Here is a 13,363-nt window from a genome sequence, read left to right as displayed (position 1 = left end):
CAACTGCTCATAACTTTGCATGAGAAATTAATACAGGATCGTGAAAGTGAAGCTGCCGAAAACACAAATGTATGTTAAGGAATTCCACAGAACTACATCTTTTTCTCAGAATCTCCATGGTTATTTATGCTACATATGCAGTCCATATGACCATATGCTTTCTTTAAATAAATAAAAGACACAAATCAGCATATAAAACTGGAACTAGAGTTGTTCTGTGGAAGGTACAAGGTTGTAACAGGTTCTGCATTAACAGGCATTTTAAAATCGAAAGGATGCTGTTTAGAATAAACTTGCTATTTCTTTTTTGCATGGTTGCCTAAGGAAACAACATTTTGGCAAGAGCACTGTTTGCTTGTTTGTCCATCTGCCCACTGAGGCTCCCCCCACCAGCTTTTGAATCTAGTGGTGATTGCAGACACTTTGGTGAAGGAGCTGAGGTCTCAAAAATAACCGAGTCTCAGCAAATCTCAGGGAAACTTGGGACAGGGGAGACAGAGGCGCCCAGACCACTGCCCTCTCCACAGGGAAGGAAGGCACAGCTCGGCGGATCCGCACGCTCCTTGGCCAGGGCTGGTGACCGGTCATCGTACCTGGAGATAAGAATTACCACCCCAATGAAGACCCGTAGTAGACCTCGAGGAAGGAGGAGGGAGGGGAGGGAGTTAGGGTTACTGGTCTGAAGCTGGGATCAAGGCGCAAATGGGATGAGTTTGTGGGAAAACAAGCTTTGGTGACTCTGTTCATGGAGCAACTTGCTTTCTGTCTACTCAGGGAAGAGCTGGGGATCACGGTATTTTAAAGTGGTTATGTACAAACGCTTGCAGTGATTAAAAGAACAAGTCCAGGACTGAGTGCATCCACATGTTGGCAATGATTTTCTCTCAGGATATTTACTGAGACTAATAGGGTTTAAAATTAAGGTTTCCTAACTCACTGGCAAAAAGCTCTTTTGCTAAAGCTGATACAAATAAACGAGTACTAATGCAGAACATGTTGCACAATCCAAGCTGTACACAATTCACTTGGGCTGCTCTGGTGCTCTTTAAGTTCAGCATAAATGAGCACTGAAATCATATCAAAAGCTACAAAGAAGGAACGACAGGAGAACACAACTGAGAAAACAAAAGCATCTTCCTTAACTGCCAGAGGTTTTGGTGATTTCAGTAGCACAGATAAACAAGGAACACCAGGCAGCGCATCATTAAAGTTTAAACTCCCATGACTAAGCTTGAATGACAGGATTAAATAACTACCTTCTGCCTTTCAAGGGTTTGAGGATAGATTGATTCTAAACTGGTGACAGCAGGACACAGGAAAGTGTGTTACTTCTCCTTGTAGCAAAAGGTGAATTTGAAGGACCAAATATCTCCGGACCTTAATGGTGATTTAGTCAGGCAGTTAATATTAATTTCAGTATGATTATTTGGGTGAATAAAGTTATTCACATGTTTAAGCACTCAAAGCACTGGCTTCCCATTAAATCGTGACAACAGCACTACACAGGGTATTTGTTGAGACAATGAACACAGATGCTTACCTCTTCATTTATATACCAATATAGAGATGTATCCTTCAGGACAAACCAGTATTTTTTCCATTTCTGGGAGAAATAACTCTTGGCATCTTTCTTTTTCCAAAGCCAGCCTTCACAGTCCCCTCGACCAAGATCTTTACATGAGATCCGTCTTTTGCTTTTACCAGGAATAGGAGCTGAAAATGACAAGTTGATGTGAAAGCATTTGAATTGTCCACTAAATCAACAAGACAGCTTGCCAGAAAGCACTATATATTTGCTTAAGAGAATTAATTAAAAACTTCAACCTCAATTTGCCATGAAGATATTATTACAAACATTCTATTTCAACCACAAAGTCTGTGCAAGGCAACATAAGTTAAAAACCAAAAGAAACCAAAACAAACCATGTTCAGCACCTCACAGAGCTCCTATTCTATGGGTAAGACAAAAAAAAAAAAGCAACACAGAAAGAGAAGACATTATGGAGAAAAGAAAGGCAAGATGGTTATTTGTAATTTTCAACAAATTAATATTTCACATCAGATTAAAGCACACAGCATATAAATTCATGTACTTTCACACCTGGCTGCCAAATACAACTAGGTAAGTACTTCACAGGTATTCAAAACCCTCTCTTTGCAGCTCCTAAAGCCTTTGTACTTCTAAATCAAAGGAGGACAATTTACTCTGATATAAATTACCTGACAGCTTAGGTAATGAGCAAGGGCTGCAGTAAGGCATTACATGCACACAGCTGGAAAAACCAGCCTTGGCCCCGAAGAGCCTAGAGTCTAAGTATTCAAAAATAAACAGCAGCACATATATGCAGGTAGAGGAGCATTAGGAAACTATGAGACATCAGTACTGGACTAACACCTTCTCAACCTGATCAACTGAATTCAACATTGTATCGGAGCTAACAAGTTCTAGTTCCTCAGATACTGCAATATCATAAACATTAATGTTCGCAATTCCCTTCCTACCAATACATGAAAACAAATTTAATTTTTACCTTTGTTCTTCTTTTTACTTTTCTGCTGTAGAGAAGACTGCTGAAATGTCTACAAGAAAATCAAAACGGAAGAAGTGAAAATACAGTGTTTATGTTCAACCACAGCCTTATCATAAAAGAAGTGTAATGTTGCGAACACTGAAGTCATCACCAGGTAACACCAGCCAACAGACTTGGAGGCGTAAGAAAAAAGGTAATTTTAGTTCATCTGTTCATAAGGTTGTAAAGCAAAAGCGCACAGGGAAACATCTTAAAATAGACCACAAATTAATTTGCCAAAACAACTGAAATTTCTCTCCAAAATGGTCGCTCTTCTCTTATTCTGTTAAGGAAGGAAAGTCTCCCTTTGGTTAGTAAGATAGTGAAGCTACACAGCCCCTGCATTTCTAATACATCATCTAATTAAGGTCTTCTTGACATAAATATGTAAATATGCAGATTAACACATTGCCTAATGCAGGTCTGAAGGCATTTATACAATGGTCTTTAGAACATCAGACAATTTGCTCAGAAATGGGCCCAGTATTTTTGAAGACACTAATAAAATTCTGCGAAATCACAACTGGGAAAAAGTCTCCCAAATAAATACTCTGAAACAGAAAACACTATTTTTTTATCAGGTTTTGACTGGAAGTATTTCCCTCCAGTTGATCCACTCCCATGAACCAACCCATTGCCTTGGCAATGAGACAGGATGGAAATTATTCCTTTACTTAAGATCCCAGCTTATTAAACTGGCAATACGTATTACCACATTCTGTGGTCACTTCTGTTAAAAAACTTTGACTCAGATAATCACCATCGCTCTAGTGAAATAAAAGAATAATTCTGTAATTAATCACTCCAAAATCTAAAGTTGTTGTTGAATTTTAGCTTTCTATAAAGACAAATGTATTAGTGCTGAAACTAAGAAAAGGCAACATTTGAGGGTCTAAGCATTAAAACCTCTTCCTTCAGCTTACCATGAATCAATAAAAAAATCAAAGCTTTTGTGCCACTTGATAAAAATAAACATAAGCAAAAGCACTGACAGCCCTGTAAGCTCAAATCCTGTTCCTAGCAGATAAGACAAACCCTCACCCCAGCTTGCAAAGCTCCCTTTCCAATTCAGAGCTGCTTTTCTTTTCATTTTCTCCTCCCCGCTTTCTGAACACCTGAGCTGCCGTGCAGGAGGCTGAGGCTCAGCTTCCAAGGGATGTCTTGCCTCGCAGCTGAGACGTTCTCAAGCAGCAAATACTGACACATCCACAGGGATAACTTACCACCAATACAACCACAATCAAGCGTAATATAAAAAATTAACTGACTCGGTAGATGTGCTGCTCCCTTGCAGACCGTATCTGAAGAAGGCTACTCAACCATACTGCCACCCCAGATGGTCAAAACAGGCCTCCGCTGGGAAGAAAAAAATGGCCCATTTGTCTTCATTCCCTGGCTCTTGTCCTTTTCCTTCTGCTCCAGCAGCCGCAGCAGCTCCCGGCTGCTCTTCAGTCAGTACCAGCTCTCAGCAAGCCGAGACAGCCACACCATCCCAACTCACGTCACGTCAAATACTCCAGCCTGCACAGGACTAAGAGAGATCTTTGTGGTCCAGAAAATAAGAGAGTGGCTGGGCAGAAGTGTGTAAGTAACTCCCTCTTAGATGCTTTGAAAATCTCACCTAATTCAAAGCGGTTGAAAAAAACACACATGCACAAACCCGAAACTTCAGCACTTCTCAGTTCACAGCCCGGACAATTTCATTCGGCCGCTTGACTTTTCTGCACTAATATTTTCACAGTGCCAAAATGGAAAAGGAAAACCTCCGCTTGGTTTTCTTATAAGTTATTCTGAAAGCAGATGAGAACAATATGAAAAGTCTTCTCTTTAAATGTGTCGTCTGTAAACTGAACCTGCAAATGTGAGCTCGCACCTCTCAACTTCGAGTCAGTTTTTGGGACGAAAGGGTAATGAAGGCGTATCAGTTTTTAATAGGAAGACAGCTTGTAATTTAGACGTCTAGCCCTTTTACCATACTTTATGTCATATTTCAAAATAGAAAGGTTTTATTAAATTCAGTTATTATTCTAAATTAGCTCATTAAATTAAATTATAATTAAGGACAAAATCTACAACTGAGTGAAGTTCCTGGGAACTATTCAACTGATTTTTACCTAACACTTTATATTATTTTACATAGACTTCAGGCTTCAAGTTGGTTCGTCCTTTGCAAAAACAGCACCAGCTTTTTTTTTTTTTACCCTTAAGATGTATAAGCAATATGCATTAGTCAGTGCCATTCAGTTTCAAACTCACACGATATATAATCCAAAAAAACCCTAAGTGAGAATAAAATCTGAAAATGCTTCTTCTGCTGCTTTTTTAGGAAATCCCCGAATGCAATCTGCAGCTTCTTCCCAGTTATTAGATAATGCTTAATGCCATTTTCTCAGTGCTGCTTAGAATCACAGAACGATGAAGGAGGTCACGTCTTCCCTCCTGCTCAGAGCAAGGCTTGCTTTGAAGCCAACGCCGGATCATGTTCTTCAGGGTCATCTCCAGCCGAGATCCAACTACCCCCGAAGAGGGAAGACTCCACAGCCTCTGTAAGTGACCTGTCCTAACGTTGGGCACCATGTTTCCCCTTTTACAGCTTAATTCTGTGGTGTGGCAAATATGGAAATAATATAAATACTTCTTTTTAACACCCTGAACTCTAAAAATATGGTTTCACACCAAAGCCCGAAATTTAGTTGTACTGAAGCAAGTTTGCTGCAAGATACAGTTTAATCACCTGCCCACCAGGCTGGATTTCAACATATGTTCACTGTGTTTTGATTCTGATACATCTTGAGCTTTGAGCAACTGCTTTCACATACATCTTGTCCCAGTTTCCAGGAATTCATCTCTCCTACTAATTCTGAGAGCAAGCATGAAATGAAATAGAAAACAGCATTCTATGTTAAAGAAAGTTGTTAGTAACTTAAAATAATAAATAAAATGGAAACAAGACTGCCACTGAAAAGATGAAGTAGACGAATACCTTAACCCAAATGGAAACTGTCACTCCTGCAGAAAATTTGAAACTGTTTAATCATATCCTGAATAACATGCTTTCCAGTCACCCAAAATACAATTAGCAAAACTTTCCATTATGCAAAAGCAAGGTGTTACTTGATGTTTAACATATATCAAGAACCCCTTGAATACACTGAGCCTCAGTTTTTTGAATGCAATACTTTTCTCCTGTAATATTTGATGTCTGAGCTTGTCATATTTAGTAATATACCTAAACTAAGCCCTCTCACAAATGCATGTCTAAATAGAATATCAAAGAAACACTTTAGGTATATATATCTGTCTGCCATTGCTGACAACAGCCTCCAAAGCACATGTATTTCAAGAGGAACAAACATCATTTATCAAAAGGGGCTTTTGCTGTTTCTGTTTTGTTTGTTTTTTTTTTTGTTGTTCTTTTTTTTTTTAACAAAGGTGCTAGCCTACCTCTAGCCCCAACTTTCCGAGGGCTTAGCTGCACAGCCCATCAGCCAATGGAGATTTCACTGTGCATGGAAGAGCCAGATCAGTTCCTCTCTTCCTGCAAGTGTTCATTACCAAACTTCCGATGTGGGTTATATTTACTTTAACACTCTTCAAAATGATTGACAGAGTTCTGAAAGCCCATCAGAAGACTGCACAGCTGTAAATAGCAATCTGCCCTAGGGTATGCCTTGCCATGCTTTCAGAATTCTAGCACAGTAATACAGCTACATAATAAAAATCTTCCAGGTGAAGGATCACGCTAACAAAAGAGGTCACCAACAACCTGTAACTGTATTTGTTCTTTCAGCAAGAAAATAATCACATATAGATGGTATATGTGCAACAACATCTGCATGCACACAGTCACACATCAGCATCTTTGTATGTACAACACAAAATTTTCAAGAAATGAGACTATCGGGTTTTTCTCTCATCCTCAGAGTTCTCCAGCTTTCTGCCTGCTTTCAGCTCTTGGGATAAAGTATTTGTTCTTGGTTAGTACCATGCCTTCTGTATATTTGCTCAGAAGGGAAGCAAGTTTGAAAGTTAGTCATTAACATTCAGAAGCCTGAAAATGTATTCATCGTGCACTACTTAGTAGTAATTTGATAGCTCTCTATTTGGAAAAACGTATTTAAATAAAAGTGTTAAATAATTTAAGTTTCAATTAATTTATTTGTTTCATGCCAGATAGGAAACTTAATAAACTGATCTCCTAATACCAATATTAAACTGGAGTGAAACTGCTATCAGGAGAGATGAATATTTGATAAAACTCACGGTATGATGAAAGTTAGAAAATTTCTGTTCCAGCTGATACCTCAAATAAAAGTAGAAGACAAGAAGACAGGGTAGGTTATCAAAACTATTGATTTGGGAGGACTGGTTATTTTGCCAAGCTTCAAGAGTCTGAGCAGGAAGTCTAACGATTTGGGGTCAAACTATTCCTATATAGGAGCTTCTCTAAGGTCTAATGTAAATTCCATGTGTAACCAACAGAACAGGGCATCCATGTCCAAAAAATAGATATATTCTAATAATTACATGAATCCCTTCATGGCTACAGAATTTGTAGGTCTACCAAAAAAAGACCATAATTGAAGCCTCTCTGAAGATCTGGATTGGCCATAGCAATTAGTATGAAATTTGACAGCTCCTAAAATCCTCTTTCAAGTGCTTATTTGTTTCCTCACTTTTCTTCAGAGATTTTCCACTCATTTTTGGAAAGCTAGAAGAGAAAAACCAGGCTATGGAAATAATAATCTCCAATTCTTTTACCTGAATTTGAGCTCAGTCTGATTGGGAAGGTAAATGGCAGGTATCTTTATAGTTTTTTTGAGAGCTCAAGTCAAATCCAATTTTTCTCAAGCTGCAAGTTTAGACACTAAGGAACTATTTACAGTCAGACAGTTCCCCTCTGTCACTGTAAGATAACTTCCTCTAGTTTCAGCAGAGTAGCTTGTAACATTTCTGATTACTGGAACTTTCTGCAGCAGATGGAAAAGCCAATATCTGGAAAAAAATGAAAGCTGGTGCTGCCAATTATTTGATTGATCTCTCACAGTCAATACTTTGAGAACACCAGCAATGTTCTGTTTTCACAGTTTTGATACACCACATATACATGTTTCTCTGCATTTGATGTGTTGAGATCCAAAATTTTGGAGGTAAAAGAAGAGTCAAAAGGGGGAAAAATTCAAAGCTATTTATATTAAATTGTCACACTACCCGTCACTATTAACAACTTATGCTTAAGGGTACTTCCGACAAAGGATTCTGCCAAAATCTTTTTTGTTTACCATCTTGTTTAGGCTCCATTAAGAGCTCATGATAGATAGTATTAATTATTTTCATGGATATTTGTGGAAAATGCGGTTTTCAAGGACTCTGTTACAAAGCTATGATGAGAGACCTCTGGCAGCTCCCGAAGTTTGAAACCTCCTGCCCATCAGCAGCAGAATTTCACTCGAAACAGAGAACGGCTCTGTTTACAGCAGGAGCAGGTATTGACCTGTTATTATGTTTAGCCCTCACAATAAGCACAAAGATTACTGTTGACAGTCAGCTAGGTCTTGAAGCTAGCCGAGTCCACACAGGGCATCTGTGAGGCAGTTTTTGGAAGGAGAGCTGAAGCTGGGCCACACAGGACTTTACTGGCATAGGAGAGAAGAGACGAGGCATGACCTGATGCTCTGAAGGAATCAGTTACCAGGGCTAAGGGTCAAATGAAGCATCTATGGGTAAAATTGCACTCGAAAGGGAACCTACTACAAAGTGGGATAAGGAGAGACTATGCTGTAAGTTATGTTCCTTTTGAGGAAGGCAAAGACCGCTGCCTTGTCTGAATAGTTTTGTGCATTGACTGGGATTCAGAAACTGCTAACAGAATGAGTATCTGCAAAAAATCTCATGCTTGACATATCTGATTTGTCAGGTCATGCAGGATGCTTTAGGAAATACTCCTCTTCCTGTAATCACAAACTCCAAGATTATTCCAAATCCTACTTTATTCTCTTTTCTTCTTACATTTTCACAGAATCATAGAACGGTTTGGGTTGGAAGGGACCTTAAAGATCATGTAGTTCCAACCCCCCTGCCATGGGCAGGGACACCTTCCACTAGACCAGGTTGCTCCAAGCCCCATCCAACCTGGCCTTGAACACTGCCAGGGATGGGGCAGCCACAGCCTCTCTGGGCAACCTGTTCCAGTGCCTCACCACCCTCACCGGGAAGAACTTCTTTCTTACATCTAATCTAAATCTACCCTCTTTCAGTTTAAAGCCATTACCCCTTGTCCTATCACTACATGCCCTTGTAAAAAGTCCCTCTCCAGCTTTCTTGTAGGCCCCCTTTAGGTACTGGAAAGCTGCTGTAAGGTCCTATTTTGCTGAATAATTGTTCATTTTTATTTACTTCTGGATTTTGAACTTCTCATACATTCAGCGTTCTCTGATTTATCTGTGGCCACAACTATTTAGCTGCTCCAAAATGGTATCAAGTGGCACTAAATTGTGAATAAACTATTTTTAATATGCTGCAAGAGCTGTAGTTTACACAACCCTTCTAAAAGCGTGACTTCACTCTGGATAGGTAAAATGCAAATACAGTTAATGGGATGCTCCATGTGAGAGAAAATCTAATACAGAAGCATAGCAGTGAATTTAGGAAAGCATATCCAGAAATATTTCCTATGCTAAAGTCACAGGCTGACGACAAAACAGTCATCATATGTGAGTAATTCATAAATCTACGGTGAGTTGGAATGAAAAGGGATTTACAGACAAAGGATGCCACAGTTGCTTAACAATGCCCTGAAGCCCTTCAGTCCTGCCTCCCAAAGCAAAATTTATTGAACCAAATCTTGATCTTTTGGTGCTTTGGTAACAGATACTTCTACTCCCCCTGCACAGCTCTCTCTGCTCTTGAGTACACTCTATAATAAAGGTGCCATGCCTGGGTTTAAAAAGACAACATTCACTAAGGTTCTATCTCAGACATTTAATACTAAAACTCAGTATGAACATGATACATGAACAGAATTCTAAAAGTGAGTAGGATAAACAAAATAACATCAACAAGTAAGGCAGAATCATTATACTGAATATCCTGTGGATATTTCCCTTTTAAATGGCAGGTACCTCAGACAGAGAGAAGCATGCATCACTGGTTCTGTCAAATGGGTTGTAGCACAGATATATTAACAGTCACTGGAAGAACGGATCCCAGAATTCATGGATTAGTATGTTAACCTACATGCTATATTCCTCCTCCTCCCTTAGTTTTGCTTTTTCAGAGCTGCAAAAACATGTTTCAATACTAAGGCCAAATGAATGTGTATTTGCAAAAGTTGGCAAAGCAATAGTTTTCTTGGCAGCAGCCAAAAAGTCCATTTCAGACAAGATAATTCTCTACATTTACCTGACAACCAATGGCCCTGTTCCTGTTCCTACTCCTTCTCTCCTCTCCGCACAGTAGCTTTACGAAAGGCGTCGAGGAAGTACTAGATCTAGAGTACATGGCTGTGCCATCTATCATGCACAGTCACAGCCCTAACTGGGTTCCTGTGGTTTTGGAGCTCTGACCATGAATTCCCAACGCATGCATTTTGTTAGTGACCACAAGGAAAAAGAAGCAGTATGTGTCTTAAGAGGAATCTGCTAAGAGCTTTGTACTGTAAAAAAAGTAGCCAGAGACCTTGAAGCTGCCCACTTTTTAGCTGCCTCTGTTGTAGGCAATGGCTACATTAGCGTGCAGGATGCTCTCCTTGTTAGGTAGTCTACAAGGGATGATAACATCAAAGATGTCTAATCTTTTCATACAACTGTTCCTATAGCTGCTTATCCAAGAAGAATGTGCTAGCTAAGGACAGAACTGCGGTTGTCTGAAATGTGATAGCAAGCACAGCTTTTCTGTTCACGCATTCTTATTCATTATCCCATCCCTAAACTTGTTCTTGTCATCTGGGGGGGCTCTGTGGCAAATGGTGCATTAGCTGGATGCAAATTTGCAGTTGCACAAGCTAGTGTAGATTGTTTGTGCAAAGTTGTTAGCATAATGCATGCAAAACTTAGAAAAATTAAAACGTTTTTTTAAATCTTCAGGCCATGTTGAGAAAATAACGTATAGTGGTACTGCATGCTACCACCAGGGAAAGATTTTCCTTCTTAGCCATTAAGCCACAGGATTCTTTAACTGAAATACTGAAGCAGTAAAACTTCTGGACTACATCAAATTTAGATGAGAGTTCTCATATTCCCCCACTGTCTTTGACTGACAGAACAAGGACTGCAGCACTGTCACAGCTGCCTGAAGAAAATGAGCATAAAAAGTTAAACTAGACAATGCTGTTCATTAGAATAATTTATTCTGAGATCATTCTTCTGCTCTACATCTACTGTGAAACATGTAATTTTGGTACCTCCCACACCGCTTTTATTGACAGTAAGTAATCTATGAGAGAAAGGGAGGGGTTGAAAACTCTATGTATTCTTTAACGGCAAAAGTCCAAGATACACTAGTTATTCCATCGCTGTGTATGTTTCAACTGCATCCATTTAAGAAGGAAAAATAAACTCAATTATCACCCATTACAGAATAGTATTTAACCCTTTATTTTGATTTCCACCCAAGAGCAGTTCCCAGTTTCATCTTTACTAAGAGAATGGACCAGTCGGAGAACCACAAAAGGGCTGAGGCAGGAAGGCACCTCTGGAGATCGTCCTATCCAGCCCTGATGCTCAACGCAGGGTCAACTAGAGCAGGTTGCTCAGGGCTGTGTCCAGTTGGGGGTTTAATATCTCCAGAGACAGAGACTCCACAGACTCCATGGGCAACCTGCTCCAGTTAAACCATCTTCACAGTAAAAGGTAGGTTTTCTTTATGTTTACATGGAATTTCCTGTACTTCAATTATGTCCATTGCCTCTTGTCCTTTCACAAAGCATCACTGAGACGAGTCACCCCGTACACTCCAGAGGTCTCGTGGATTGCTTGTGCCCTGCTGTGTTGTCCCTCCAGCAGATACCAGTCAGGCAAACAAAACTCTTTCAAACAATGCAATTTCCTCCAGGAAAAATCTGGCTTTGCTTAGAAAACTTCTGTCTTATTCAGGGAAAAAGTAGGTTTTCCTTGTACGTTTATCCAAACAATAAAACAATAAGATGATCCAAGCAGATTTAAGAAACTTATTCTGCAAGTGATCTATGTTAGATTAGAGAGGTGGTCTGTGGCACAGCATGGAACCGATCCTGGACCTTCTGGGGAGAAAGCTTAAACTACTGTAAAACACCACAGAAGTCACCCCAGGGCATTAACGAAACCTTTCATCAGGCCCATGGTCTTTCTAGATGAAAAATCATTACTTACGATAAAGGTCCCATGCACCCCTACAACTCCTAGGTGCTTGCTTATGATGAAACCAGTACGTACACAGCTCCTTCTGTAGGAGCAGGTAGCAACACTTCTGGCTGTGTCCCTCGACATGATCCCTCACAGTGCTCAGCCTGACTGTGACAGAGAAAAGCACAGGGGCTGCAGGTGCTCTGTAATGAACCAGGGCAGAACTGAGAAAACAGGGGGTTGCTTTAAAGAAGATAGACTCTTGCAAGCTATTCTCTGTTAGCACTTGGGCATAATAATATTCTTTCAGTGAAAGAAACATTTCATTTTCACCTTCAAAAATACTAAGCTTTTGGTGAAAGACCAATAAAACAGAAAATCGTACTTTTCCGGAGCTAGGGACTTTACAAAGGCTTTGGTGGAACAGGAAATCAGTGCACAGTTGTGCGTGAAAGAAGCAGTCGTAGCAAAGGAGATGCACAAGACAAACTACAGCCACCAAAATGCTTTCCTTGCTCATCTCTAGAAGCTAAAACATACAATCCCAAATCTTCTCCTTTTAAGTAGTACTATTGATCGGGAGAAAACCTTATCTACTGGTTACATTACTGTTAAGGATATGTCCTTATAATTTCTGAGGCTTGGAGATTCCATGGGGAAATGAGGGAAAAAGCATTTGTACCTCAGCCGTTATACATTCTGTTAAAACTCATTTCAAACACTTTTCATTGCACCTATGAATTAAGGTAGAAAAAGAACAGTTCATTCCAGGATAAAAGTCACATTACTTGCTGGAATTCAGTAGAATTTCCTCTAAGCATGAGATGAAACAGCACTTCTCAGAAAGTGGGGAAAGATAACATTAGGTCTTTTTGATTCTGTGCTGGCTATGGTGACCTTATGGGTACAAACCAGCTTACTAAATTAGTTTTACACTTCATTCTAAAGTCAGGATTCTGTAGCATTAGAAATATTATCTACCTGGGTTAATCTGGAAGCAAAAGGATATGCTTGAGAAATGAACAAAACCCAGTTATCTCTATATGAAAAATAAGAGCTTTTTTCCTCCACAGCACAGTAGCAGAGATGGATTGGCTGACTCAGAGATCAGGCGCTAAGCAACAAGCACTTCTTTCCAGTAAAACAGAAACACCTAATAAACCGGGTTCTGTTCAGGAGCCGCACTGCTGCAAAGAGCCATTTTCCTCCCAGGTGCAAGCGCACCATCTCCCACGCCACGTGTCAGCAGTGGGCTCGAGAGGCTGCTGCTGCGTGAGCGGGGCGGAGGAACAGGGCTGAGGCTCCTTCCCAGTCAAAACCACTAATTTAAAAAAAATATCACCTGTTCAGAAACGATCGTGTTGCTCGTCAAAAGCATTTTGATAGAACGGGACTCTGAAATGGGCATCCGCGCTCCCTTAATTCAGACCACATTTTCACCGCTTGGTACAGGTTTTTAGTACAGGTTTTTTA

At 40.0% G+C, this 13,363-nt stretch overlaps 1 protein-coding gene across 8 annotated transcripts in view; it reads right to left on the bottom strand.

Moving 5' to 3' along the window:
* The window catches only part of CNKSR2 (connector enhancer of kinase suppressor of Ras 2), a 215,695-nt gene that overhangs the window by 57,191 nt on the left and 145,141 nt on the right, over positions 1 to 13,363 (bottom strand). For all 8 annotated transcript variants that reach the window (XM_069784817.1, XM_069784820.1, XM_069784814.1 and 5 more), the window contains 2 exons: positions 2,532 to 2,580; positions 1,541 to 1,713 (listed from right to left, as the gene is read on the bottom strand). In XM_069784817.1, coding sequence (XP_069640918.1) covers positions 1,541 to 1,713; positions 2,532 to 2,580 — 222 coding nt within the window. The remainder of the gene's footprint in view (positions 1 to 1,540; positions 1,714 to 2,531; positions 2,581 to 13,363) is intronic.

Source organism: Haliaeetus albicilla, chromosome 6 (genome assembly GCF_947461875.1).
Source record: "Haliaeetus albicilla chromosome 6, bHalAlb1.1, whole genome shotgun sequence".
In the NCBI taxonomy this organism is placed as follows: Eukaryota; Metazoa; Chordata; class Aves; order Accipitriformes; family Accipitridae; genus Haliaeetus; species Haliaeetus albicilla.
Note: the sequence above shows the minus strand (reverse complement) of the source record. Positions and strands in the feature narration are given on the sequence as shown.